The sequence below is a fragment of the Orycteropus afer genome, unplaced genomic scaffold (genome assembly GCF_000298275.1).
Source record: "Orycteropus afer afer isolate SDZICR_OR568_19922 unplaced genomic scaffold, OryAfe1.0 scaffold00044, whole genome shotgun sequence".
In the NCBI taxonomy this organism is placed as follows: Eukaryota; Metazoa; Chordata; class Mammalia; order Tubulidentata; family Orycteropodidae; genus Orycteropus; species Orycteropus afer.
In genome coordinates, this window is record NW_006921631.1 from 5,076,195 (window position 1) to 5,088,867 (window position 12,673).

The 12,673-nt window shown below is 43.8% G+C and overlaps 1 protein-coding gene across 1 annotated transcript in view; it reads right to left on the reverse strand.

The window, feature by feature from the left end:
• The window catches only part of LOC122149736, a 111,540-nt gene extending 101,507 nt beyond the window's left edge, over nt 1-10,033 (reverse strand). Inside the window, 1 exon segment of the mRNA XM_042780528.1 lies at nt 9,898-10,033. Within this exon segment, the coding sequence (XP_042636462.1) occupies nt 9,898-10,033 (136 nt within the window).
• Nucleotides 10,034-12,673: the final 2,640 nt, after the last annotated feature.

The following is a 12,673-nucleotide window of genomic DNA, read 5'->3' on the forward strand; positions in this document are numbered from 1 at the left end:
CTGTTACATTGTGGTAAACTGTGGTCAATGACATGAGACAAAGTATATGTGAACTGCTGTATGGAAAGTGAATTTGCTCTGTAAATCTTCACCCAAATAAAAACAAATAAATTAAAAATAAAAAAATAAAAATAAAAAGTTATAGAGTCCCTGATACGGGCACAAAAAGTTATTAACAATGATCAGGAAACTGGGTACAATAGATTAATCTCTACATAGCTAATACTAAGGAAAGGGAGAAAATAGATACTGTAATCTAATCTGTGGGTCCAAATGAGCACCTGAAAAGGATACAAAACACTGGGAATGGGGTCAAAGAGCTGGCACGTTTGTGTCCCTGGAAGCATCAGATACATTAGCAAAGAAGCAAAGGAGTTGCCTGAGTCTCATGAGAGGAGTTGCTCTGACAGCTGCCCAAGGCTATCTACCACTTTGACACCAGAGAAACTCGGAGAGTTTTGATGAGCCCCACCACAAATGCGCAGCCAGCACCTCCAAGTGAAAATAAAAGAGCTTTTGAGTCTTTGTTAATATCATCCGGCAAAATGGCCCATGGAATCAGGATCCGGATCCTCTGCCTCCTCCTTCATGCAAGGTTGACCTATTAAGAATTGAATATGGAAGGTGATGGGTTCTCATTAACTCTCATAATTTCTCTCTATTTCCCCTTCTCTTTTGCTGATAGCTCCTAAATTGATTAACTGGTCATGTAAATGCAACCAGGCTAAATTCCCACAGGGCAAGAATATGTTTAATCATCTTTCCATATATTCTTAAGAAACTAGTACCATTGTAGGTACATTGTGACCTGAGTCACCCTCAGCCTGATACTGGTCCCATTATATTATCCACAGATCCCATTTCTCAAACTTCTAATTTCTCACCTGGACCCTAGCCTTCTCAAAAGTTTCAATATTTGCTTAAACATAGGGTATATCTATGCACTTTGGCTGACCCAGGACTATAGACTGATGAGGATTATTCTGGACCCAACATAAATGCTTATCTTATCAACAGGATTTAGCACTTAACCATGTATCAAAAAAAAAAACTCACTGCCATCAAGTTGATTCCAACTCACAGCAACCCCCATTGGGTTTCCAAGGTTATAAATTTTTACAAACGCAGACTGCCTCATCTTTCTTCTGCACAGTGGCTGGTGGGTTCAAACCACTGACCTTTATGGTTAGCAGCCAAATACCTTAATCGCTGTAACACCAGAGCTCCACGTATCAACGTGTTCCTCTCCAGTTGTTCTACCTCCCAAATAACAGTATGTTGTTGTTGTTATGTGCCATCGAGTCGGACCCAATGCATAACAACCCCTCCTTGGGTTTCCAAAGCGGTATCACTACGGAAGTACATTGCCCAAACTTCCTTCCAAGGAGTGACTGGTGGGTTTGAACCGCTAGCCTTCTGGTTAGCAGTCAAGTGCCTTAGGCACTACGCTACCAGAGCTCCTAAATAACAGTATAGTTTGGTGGTAAAGAAGACTGAATGTAGACTGACATGGGTTCAAATCCTGGCTCCCCAACTTTCAGTTGTTGTTGTTGGGAACTATTGAGTTGATTCCAACTCATAGCAACCCCACATGACAGAATAAAACTGCCCCTTTAGGATCTCTGGGCTGTGGTCTTCTGAAGCAGTTTGCCAGGTCTTTCTCCCAGGGAGACTATGGGTGGTTTTGAACTACTAACTTTCATTTAGAAGATAAGTGCTTAACCATTGCACCACTAGGGTTCATTTGACTTCAGTAGAATAGGTAAACTTGTAGACCTGCTATGATATTACATAAGCTAGTGCATGTGCACCACTGTGCCTGGCACAGAGTAAGTCTCTCTAAAATTCATCCATGCAGCAATCCCCAAGTAGGCAAGGCCATCTTTTACTTCTCTTATTTTCCTCTTATTATCCAAGCACAGTGTTGGGCACACAATATGTGTTTAGTACAGATGTACTGATTAATTGAATTGCTATCCAACATGGCTGCATTCTTCTGTGGTTGACAAAAACATTTCCACCAAAAAATTCTGATGGAAATGCTTAGTTATAGATAGCAGCTGCTGCTTAAGATCAAGTTTTGGAGCATTGTCCTCTTGCTCTACTCTGCTGTCTCCAGAACTATATACCATCTTCTTTAAGCTCAGAAAGCATTCCCCAGAGTTGCAATTCCTGAAGAGAACATGGCCGCAGCGATGAGTCAGCAGCTCACCTTGCCGCTGGCAGCTCAGGCCATCCTTGGCCCTATTCCTCTCAGCAAGTCTTGCAGCAGCCATGCTTTCACCCCAGGACACTCAGCAGCACCCCACCTGCTGTGCTATATAGCTGTCTCTAGTTAATCCCTCACTGCAGCTGAAAGGATTCCCAGACTGCTGCTGCTGGATGCACGGAAGACCTGCTTCATTTCAGCTGTCTTATAGCCCTTGGCCACATCTGATCCTTAACTGGCTCCTACAGGTAAGGAATCAGGTCATGTTCCTGACAAACAGAACCCTTACAAAGTTGACAGGACATCTGGATACCAGGGCAAAGCAAATGCAGGGCTTGCTTCTCTCTGTCCAGAAAGCATCCTTTTCCCTGCTGATGGTGTCTAGCCAAAGCTTAAGGGGGAGAAAGAGCTGCAGAGCCACTGCAGAGCCCTGTGAGGAGGGTACTGCTGTGACCTGAAATGTGTTTTTCTGACCTGAAGGAAAACAGACTCTGCCTATTTTCTTCCCAGCAAGAACCCCTGCTGGAAATTTACACATGTGGGTTCCTTGAGAACAAAAACTGTAAGACTCATAGCTGCATCCCCAGTATCTAGCCCAATGCTCGACACACAGTAGGTGCTCAATTCATGTTTAATGGTTGATACTGTTGATAAATGATCAAGCCCAGTAAGCAGGCATGCAACATTGTACTCACCCCTTACCACCACACCTGACACCCTCCACGTCCCTTCTCTCCTTACTTCTACCAAATATTTTCAATGCCCCCAGAAGCAAAGGAAGCACTCACTTTCTCACCATTAGAATTTGGTGTTTTGGAGGTGCCCGCACCCAGAAACCAGAAGATATGGGCTTTGATGGAAGGGACACAGCTGTGCTGGCAAGTAAACAAAGGTCATAGGTACATCCATGTTGGTTCCCAGAAGAATGAAGATAGCATGCCTTTTTCACTAGGTTTGGGCCACTGTGCACTTTAATGATTACAGTGAAATCAAAGTGAAGTCCCCAAGATTTCATGTTCCTATCCTGAGCTCTGGTAGCATAGTGCCTAAGGCACTTGACTGCTAACCAGAAGGCTGGTGGTTCAAACCCACCAGCCACTCCTCGGAAGGAAGGTTGGGCAATCCTACTTACATAGTGATACTGCCTCGGAAACCCAAGGAGAGGTCGCTATGAGTCGGGGCCGACTTGACAGCAAATAACAACAACAACATCCTGCCTTACACAAATTTTCCCAAAAGCTAATTTCTATCTGATAGCTTGCACTCTCTCTCTTTCTCTCTCTCACTCTTTCTCTCTCTGTGTCTCTCTCCCCACATGCTCGCTCATGTGCACTCACACTCTCTCTCTCTCTCTCTCTCTCACACACACACACAGAGAGAGAGAGAGAGAGAAATATACACGTGCCATTTAATGTGATGCTGGAAGAGACATTAGTACTGATCACCAAAGTGAGACTGAGGACCAGAGATAAATGGCCTGCCTAAAGTGACACAGCTGGTTAGCAACCTTGCCAGATTCCTAAATTCAACCCAGTAATCTTTTCACTTCATTGTGAGGTTTTGATCTTGTTTTTGTTTGGAGGGGTTATTTTGTTGTTCAGTGGTTTATTTTCCTTCTCTTTAACATGTCTTCAAATGAGACCTAATTTCAGGTGCTTCTTCTGAGGCAGGTGCAACTTCTCTGAGAAGTTGCAACATTCCCCAGGTAAAGCCCAGCTCCTCCAAGTTAGCAATTCTCCCAGAAACTTTGCCTTCCTCGCAGTACCCAGGAGACACTGTCACACTAAATGTGGCAGGAGGACCCTGGACCTTATCACAGGGGAAGTGGGAGGTCCAGGTTTATCACATGCAGAGACCATGTGATTCTTGTCAGTCACCATCTAAGTCCTAGACAGGTATCCTCAACATTTGTGGCACTGAAGAGTCCCCTCTGCAAACACAGCAGCTCATGGTAAGGTTGTGAAGAGGAGACGGTGCACATTCATTTTGGTGAGTGCTGCTTGAGCCTCCAGGTGGCCTACGGGCTGGACAGTTATGCTAGCAAGCAGTCCTGGGCAGCCCTGGGTGGCACAAACAGTTAAGTGCTCAACTACATCCAAAAGGTTAACAAGATCCCCAGGTGATTCTTCAAAATCCCCAGCTATCTTGTGAAGTGTAGATTCTGATTCACTGTATCTTGGGTAGAAATGCAATTTCTCAGCAGGGGGCAAACAGGAATTAACTGGTTTGAAGCCTTGGTTAGAACCCACCCTGAGGCGCCTCACAAGACAGGGCTGGGGATGGGCTTCCGAAAGGTCACAGCCTTTCTCTGTGCGCATGGGGTCGCCATGAGTCATAATCTACTTCGACTGTCTGCAACTAACAACTCCTTGGATATCTGCAGACTGCAGAGATATTCTGCTTACGTCCAGGGCTATCTGTGAGCCAACCTTTCGCAGACACCAATCTGTTTCAGGAGAAAGAGCACCACCTGCTGTAACCAAACGCTGTCAGTCTGCAGCAAGAACGTTTCTTGAAAACCACAACAACAACAACAACAAAACTGCTGTGGAGTTGATCCGGACTCATAGAGACCCCTCCTTGGGTTCCCAAGGCGGTATCTCTATGCCCAGTCATACTTCCCAGGAGTGGCTGGTGGGTTTGACCGCCAGCCTTCTGGTTAACCGTCAAATGCCTCACACACTACGCCACCAGAGCTCCACAGTGTTGTTATTTCTATGCCACCTGAATGGACAGATCACCACAGTGCAGGGAGAAGATGGCACCTATAAATCTGGTACAAATACCCAGGAGCAGATTACCCAATAAATAAGGACAGCATGGATTTATTTATGCTTACTTACTAATCTGTAGTGAACAATTTCACCTTTCAAAGATGTATGAAAAACGTGAACCACAGATTAGTAAGTAAGCACAGGTAAGCCCCTGCTTACATTGCTTATTGGGTAATTCGACCCTACCAACATCCCGTGTCAAACTCTGAACCCCCGACCAAGCCCTTATATAGCACATGTGCTTTCTTCTTCTCTACTGTTTTATTTCTCTCCAACTGAGAACAGAAAGAGGTCTTAGAGACATGGAGTTCTGTGGAGGATCCAAATGGTAAAGACAGGGCAGGGCCACATGGCTTCCTCCTTTTATTCCAAGACAGACTTCTCTCACTCTGTAAAAGCTGGATTGAATCCATGCATTGCAGATCTCTTTCCCATTGCCTTCAGTAGAAATTTTGCAGCAGAATTTTCTTCACTGCTGCTTTGCTGATCTAACCAATGCTGGGCCCAGGTATAGTCCTCTCTCTTTTATATTATGCTTTATAGTATAGTTATGTGTGTTTGAATGTTCTCTCCCCTAATAGACCCTAAATCCCTTGAAAGAAGGCTCAGTGCCTGATTTATCTTTGAGTCCCTTTAGCAGGCTTCTTGCCAGTTATACATCAAGCTAGGCACTAGCTCCTCATAGCCCACTTGAAGGTCTGAGAAATCAAATCCACTCTACTGTCCTTTTAAAACAACTGGTCTCCTAGGGGTCTTATTTCCCCTGAGACTAACAGAAAACAAATGGCCAAGGCTCCCTAGCTTCCCCATTTGTTTCATCTTCCCTGTTTATCACCCACAAAAATCACATTAGACCTTACTAGTTTAAGGGTATTGCTTCTAATCACTACAATAAACAGATAACGACTACAACAATTTTGCAGCTGACAGTTTCCTGGGATTTTTCTGAATGTTGATCTCCCAGAACAAAAAAAAAAAAAAAAGTCCAATTATGAGCTCTATCTAGTTTGGTTTTTGTTTGTTTGTTTGTTTTTGCCCCCTATAAAGGACATTTTGGAGCTGCAACTGCACAGGCAAAGGACAGGATAAATGCCAACTGCCACGATTTCCAGTCAAGGAGGGAGAGGTTTCATTTCTTCACAATCCACACACAGCCTCACATAACCACTCTATACTTCACTTACCTCATCTGTGAAATGGGCAGAATAATACCATTTACTCAAAGGCTAATTGTGCAGATTAATGAGAAGGTGCTTGTGCCTCATACGTAGTAACCAATTGAGGTTAAAAACCCACTGCCAGCAAGTCACAGCGACCTTCTGGGACAAAATAGAAGTGCCCCATAGGGTTTCCAAGGCTGTAAATCTTTATGGAAGCAGACTGCCTCTCATCTTTCTTCTGCAGCGCGGCTGGTAACTTTGAACCACCAACCTTTTGGTTAACAGCCAAATGCCTTAACCACTGAGCCACCAGACCTCCTCCAAAGAAGATTAACTATTGTCATTATATTCATTACTCCACAAATTCTAGTTGTTCATGAGGTTTGTCTTATTTTCCTCTTAAGCCCCACATGACATATGGCAAAAAAGCAGGTGTACAGATTAAATGTGGTTTAATTTATTTGGTAGGTGATTTAAAAAAAAAAAAAAAAAAGCTGCTGCTAGACAAAAGAAGAAGTCATAAAAGAAAAAGAAAAAAAAAGTTTGTGACTGAAGGAATGATAATTTGGGAAAAATGCCAGGGAAGGCCAGGAGGGAAGATGTCTTGAAAAGGCATTTCAAATGCTGGCTCAGGAAAAACTGAGAGGAGAGAGAAAAAGAGAAATCCAGAGACTTTAGCATTCCACTTCAAGAAAGGCAATCATCAGGCAAAACCCAGGCCTGGTGCCCCTTACAAGTTTCATCCTCAGAGTTTCATCTACATTCTCATTGGAAAATGATGTCAGCTCTGCCCTCTGGTTAAATTCCAGATCCATTAAATCACCTTCATGCCTTTTATTCTCCTTGAAGGTACCACATGATAAAGAATACATCCATCCCTGTACTATTCCAACTTGCCATATTACATGAGGCTGTAAAGTTAGCCACATGGCTGAGAGTTTCTGAGGCTGATCAGATGTGAGAATAATGTCACCCCTTCCCAGGCCCTAAGCTGAGAAGCACTGTGGGAAGACCAGGAGATGCCACCATGAGGTCCTTCCACCCCGGCCTCTCTTCAGGGTTAATCTTATTTTCTGCTGATGAACAAGCAATGCAGCCAGACTCTCTGGAGGTGTAAGTTGGCGTGCACAGTTGACAGGGAGGATAGATTATTCAGGGCCATTCCATTACTCACTCTCCAAGCCCAGCCCACCCTGTGCTGAGGCAGCAGGCACTGAGGATGGCCCCTTAGTGGGCAGATGGTGGTTAGCAGGGGATAAGGAAGCGTGTCCTCCTGAGAAACAGACTAGCTTACCTAGTCTAGAAACACTTAAAGGGAGCTAGGTCCATTTTGCTCCATACAACATCAAACCTTAAATGACATTCACACCCTAAATAGGCTAAGAAAACCATTTACTAAAATGATGATGCCAACTAGACTGGCATCTCCAACAAGCCCTGGAACAAGACTAAGGAACTGAAACAATGTGTTTCTAAGCAGAACTACACCCTGAGTTCACAATGTCAATCATTGTTTGGCCAGAATGTAACAATCACAAAATGGCCTCATTGCAAAATGGCAACTCACAAGGAGCATGTTGATCTCCATCACCATTGAGACAGAGGTAAAGTTCTTTTATTGCTATAAAAGTTAGAACTATTTTGCAGATGAATTTTATAAATACCTGCATATTTTCTTTCTATATTTTGATTACATTAATAGAACTATCACCCTCCAAGCCTGAAGTTTTAAAAAGTCCCTGGGCTTTTTCCCAAGTTCCATGGTATCTTGCCCATGAGAGACAGTGCAATTCAGAAGCTGCCCCCCCCCAGCCAACACCCAGGCTTCACTTGTACGACTTTCTTCGTCATGGAACAGTCATGTGCTCCCTGTTCAGCTCAATCATGAACACAAATGCTGATTCTAGAAACTTGCAACTGTGAAAGTCACTGCTACAGAGCCATGGTTTTCAAACATTGATGGTTACCACAATTATCTAGAGCATTTGTTAAAACTACAGATGTCCACCCTTCACCTGCTGAATCTGTGTCTATGTTAATGAATAGTTTCAATACTTTTCCATGTATTTCTGATATACTCCAGAGTTCTGAGAACTGAGTAGTCACACGTGCCTATTGGCAACTGGATTGGACACTACAGCGCTAACCTATTTGTCATCCATTTCTCCTGATTACCCTTCCTGAGATGATACTTCTTATTTGGCAGGACCTGGGGCCTGAGAGAGGGTTGCTTGGGTGATAATCCTGCCTTTGGAGAAAATCTAAGTCCTCGCCACTTATAAAGCTTTCAGAACACCCCACTTCTTTGGCACAAAATGTTCTGCTGCCCCCGTTTAGCTTCACAGGTGTTGCTGCCACTTGGCTGGGAAGATTCTATTTGAAAAGCAAAGAAAAAAAGCAGTGGTAGACAAATGTTTAACTCCATCTCTGTGGGTACCCTGTAATTTAATGCTAAATCCAGCTCAATTTGGTTTCTGTGACAACCGAAAGAACCAGCTCTCCACAGCTCATACCATCACTCCTCACTGGATTTTTAAATGCAGGATGCCTGCAATGTACTCAACCTGCCAAATGTCTGAGTTCTGAGGTTCTCAGCAGCCCCTGATTCTGAGCTTCAGCCACAGGCACAAGGATGCAAACCAAACCAAACCCACTGCTGTGGAGTCAGATCTGACTCATAACGACTGCTCCTTGGGTTTTCGAGGCAGTATCACTACGGAAGTAGATTGCCCAATCTTCCTTCTGAGGAGTGGCTGGTAGGTTTGAACAGCTGGCCTTCTGGTTCACAATCAAATGCCTTAGGCACTACGCCACCAGAGCTCCTGCACAAGGATTCAGTATGGGAATTTTTGTTAAATGATTTGCCCAATATAGAAACTGTAGGAAAGGTAGGATTAGGGAGCCTTTATTCCTAGAAATCTTTAGAAATGGTAAAGATCTTCACTGATCTGGAAAAATTTATGAGAGGTACTGTGTGGAAGCAAAAGGAGACTTTAGACCTCATGCAGTCATTGACAACCCAGGAAGCCTTAGAGGGTGAGTATGTTCTGCATAGATGGGCCCCAAGTGAAAGTCATGAGCCCTCAAAAGCAAATTTGCCTTGTTTTGTCTCCTTTCTTCCAACAAACAGTAGAACATGGAGTCAGATTGATACAGATTTAATTCCAGCTTTATCATTGACTTAGATGCTTCAGTTACTTCTTTGTGTCTGGGCCCAGAGACGTGAAACCATCCTAGAAAAGCCTCAGCCATCCTTTGCCAAGGCCAAGGGTTGGAGTGAATGATCCCAGGATCTTCTGATAGCCCCACCCCATTCAGCACTGAGTTCCTTCCCATTGTATCCTTAGGAGGCTCTAGAGCAGTAATTTCCAGACTTCACTGACCACAACCCACAACACAAATACAAGTAACATCCTGATCCAATACTTGGTCTATGCACATTCTTGATGAGATCCTCCAAATCATTGTCCACATCACTCTATCCAGATAGAATCTTTTCAAAACACACATTTATCAGCATAAAACCCCTTGGTCTTCTCCCACTGCTCTCAGAATAAAAACAAAGCTCCTTCACTTTGCTGAGAAAGCCCAATAGGAACCAGCCTCCATGTCCATCTCTCGCCTCATCTTGCACTCCTTTCCCTCATTGTCTCCTCTCTTGACACCCTTTACACCCTCATGCATAGCATGCTTCCTCCCACAGCAGGTCAATGCACAAGCTCTTTCCTCTGTCTCAATGCTCTTCCACTCCTACCTCCCACACAACTGGTGAACTCCAGCTCTTCTTCAGATCTTAGCTCAGGCACCACTTCTTCCCTGCATTCTCTGGCCAGGTGAAATCTTTTCTTGTTGAGCACTAGATGTTTCTCCTTTGACACACTTATCACCATTGTCACACAATTTTTCATATATTGGCATAACTCTTTGAGTAATAACTAGCTCCCTCACTGGACTTTAAGCTCTGAAGGGCATGAATATTTTCTATTTATGCCCAGCATTGTAGTCCAGTGCCTATCACAGTGCTTGGCATAGAGAAAAAGCTCAATAAATATTTGTCACGTGAATTAATTAATTAATAAATTTCAAAGTGACAGCTCTGATAATTGGTAATAATGTCATAGAACTCTGTTGAAAAGACTTCTATGTAGAACCAAACTCAAATTCCTAAAAAGGCCAGGTCTACTGGACAGATAGAGCTTAGAAGAACGTCTGAAAATATCACCTTAAGATAATCTTTGAACATAGAATTGAAACTACTTCTGCAGGTCACCTTTCAGCCAAATAATGGATTGGCTTATAAAATAAACAGTATCACCCAGGAGTAATGTACTGCCTTAAACAATTAACTATATGAGATCAAATGGTCAGCATTTACCCAGAGGCAAAGATGAGAAGGCAAGGAGTGAAAGGGAAGTTAGTTACAGCAATGGAAACAGAACAAACAGAATAGAAATGATGAGAATGCTGACACACCATTAAAAGATATAACCAATGGCATGGAACCATTTGTATAAAAGTTGTTTAAGGGGAACCTAATTTTCTGTGTAAACTTTCACCTAAAACACAGTAAAATATTATTAAAAAAAAAAAAAAAAAACTTCTAATACCAAGGAGACCTGGCTCAGTTTCAAAGGGTGTTGTAACTGATTTACAATGGCTGCCTGATTAGGAGAGAATGATTAGGAAAGAATGGCCTGAGTCCTGATTATTTACCCTCCGTATTCTAAACTCATTTTGTTGGATAGAGCTGGATGCTGAGCAGTTTCCTTAGGTTAGGTGAGTACTGCAATGGAAGCCCAAAATCCACCCTCATCCACACGGCATTCCTGGGATCCCCTCTGGTGAATTAGACTTCAAATTCTGAACCAGAAGTACCTCCTCATTTTTGGGCCACCAATCCTCCCACCCAATGAGATCAAGGAAAGAGATTAGAAGAGTGTCTAATTTTCACAAAGTATGTTCTTGACATCTGCAGAAAGATGGGCAAGACTAACCAAAGCAGGGGAAGCCCAGTGGCTCCCTAAGTGAAGGACAGGGCCAGCCCAATGGCACAGTCCATAGGCTCCCTCCTCACCCTCCATCTACACACGGCTGGGTTGGAAATTATTGCTGTTAATTACCATCACTCCATTCCAACTCATGGCAATCTACTGGGTTATAGAATAGAACTGCTCCATGGGGTTTTCTTGACTGTAATCTTCACAGAAGTAGGTGATCAGTCCTTTTCTTCCATGATACCACTGGGGGTCAGTGGGGTCCTCACCTCCAACTTTTAGGTTAGTAGTCAAGTGCTTAGCTGTTGCAACACATGGGGACCTTCCAGATTGGAAACAGTAGCTTACATGCCCATAATCACTGTTCCTATGTTTATTCCAGCAACAGAATCAGTATCCTCTAATTATTTTGCTTGAGATTGGTCAAGGGAGGAACCAAGGGTCTGCTTTTCCACAGTAAGTTACCATTTTGCTGATTTTCTTTTCTTATTGTTCCCCTCTGCTACCCCACTTTGCTCAATCTTTGGGTTTATGCACTGCCCTGCTGATGCCAGTGGAGTTCAGGAAAGTGTGGTAGTTAGGGTTATGTGTCAACTCGGCCAGGCCTGGGTTTTAGTGGCTGGGCAGCTGGATGTAGTTATTCCCCATGGTAACCAACTCCATGGTAGAAACTATTGTGAGCAGCTGAGTAGAGCTGCCTTGGTGATATGGTCTGCTTCTAGTATGTAAGAAGATGCTTTGAGAAAGGTCTCTGAGCTTCTTGACACATTTGGATCCTGTATTTGGCTGAGTCATCAATGAGTGGCCTGCCATGTTGTCTGCCGATCTTGGGACTATCTCTGGACATGAACTAGTGGCCTGCCATGTTGCTTGATAATTTTGAGACTGTGACATTTTACTTGTCAACTTTGGGTTTGTCATCCTCAGCAGTCAGCAGCTGTCTGAGTTAAGAGAAGCCTCCAGCTTCAGTGGGTTGGGAGCAAAAGGCAGAGCTGAGGCCCAAGGTCAAGGGGAATTCACCCAGTTCCTAGACCTGGCACTTTGAACCCAGACTTCTATCCTCCTAAACTGTAAGAGAATAAATCTGTTTGTTAAAGCCATATACTTGTGGTATTTTCTGTGGGAGCAGCACTAGAGGATGAAAATAGGAGGAAATGCCATCAGAAGCCTCCTCACAAGAATGATAACTGCAGTAGGAGCTAGGCACTACCTGAGCTGCTTAGCCACTCACAATGCCCTGGTAACAGCCACTTCCATCCATAACCACCTCTGCAGTGCCCAGCACAGCCCTTCTCTCAGCCATCCACTCACTCTGTTTGGGGATCTCCTGTGCAGCCAACAGCTTTCTGAGTATAGTTTTAAGGCTTCTATAGACACAATCCTCTCTTTCTCTCATACTCTGCCAACACTGTGGTTTTTGGTTTATTTCAGTAGGAATGAAAAACTACACACCACCCACAGCAGTGCTGCAAATCAAGTACTACCTGGCATGTGAGTGGAACTTTACAGAGCCCTCTCGCTCAGAGACTTCTTTCC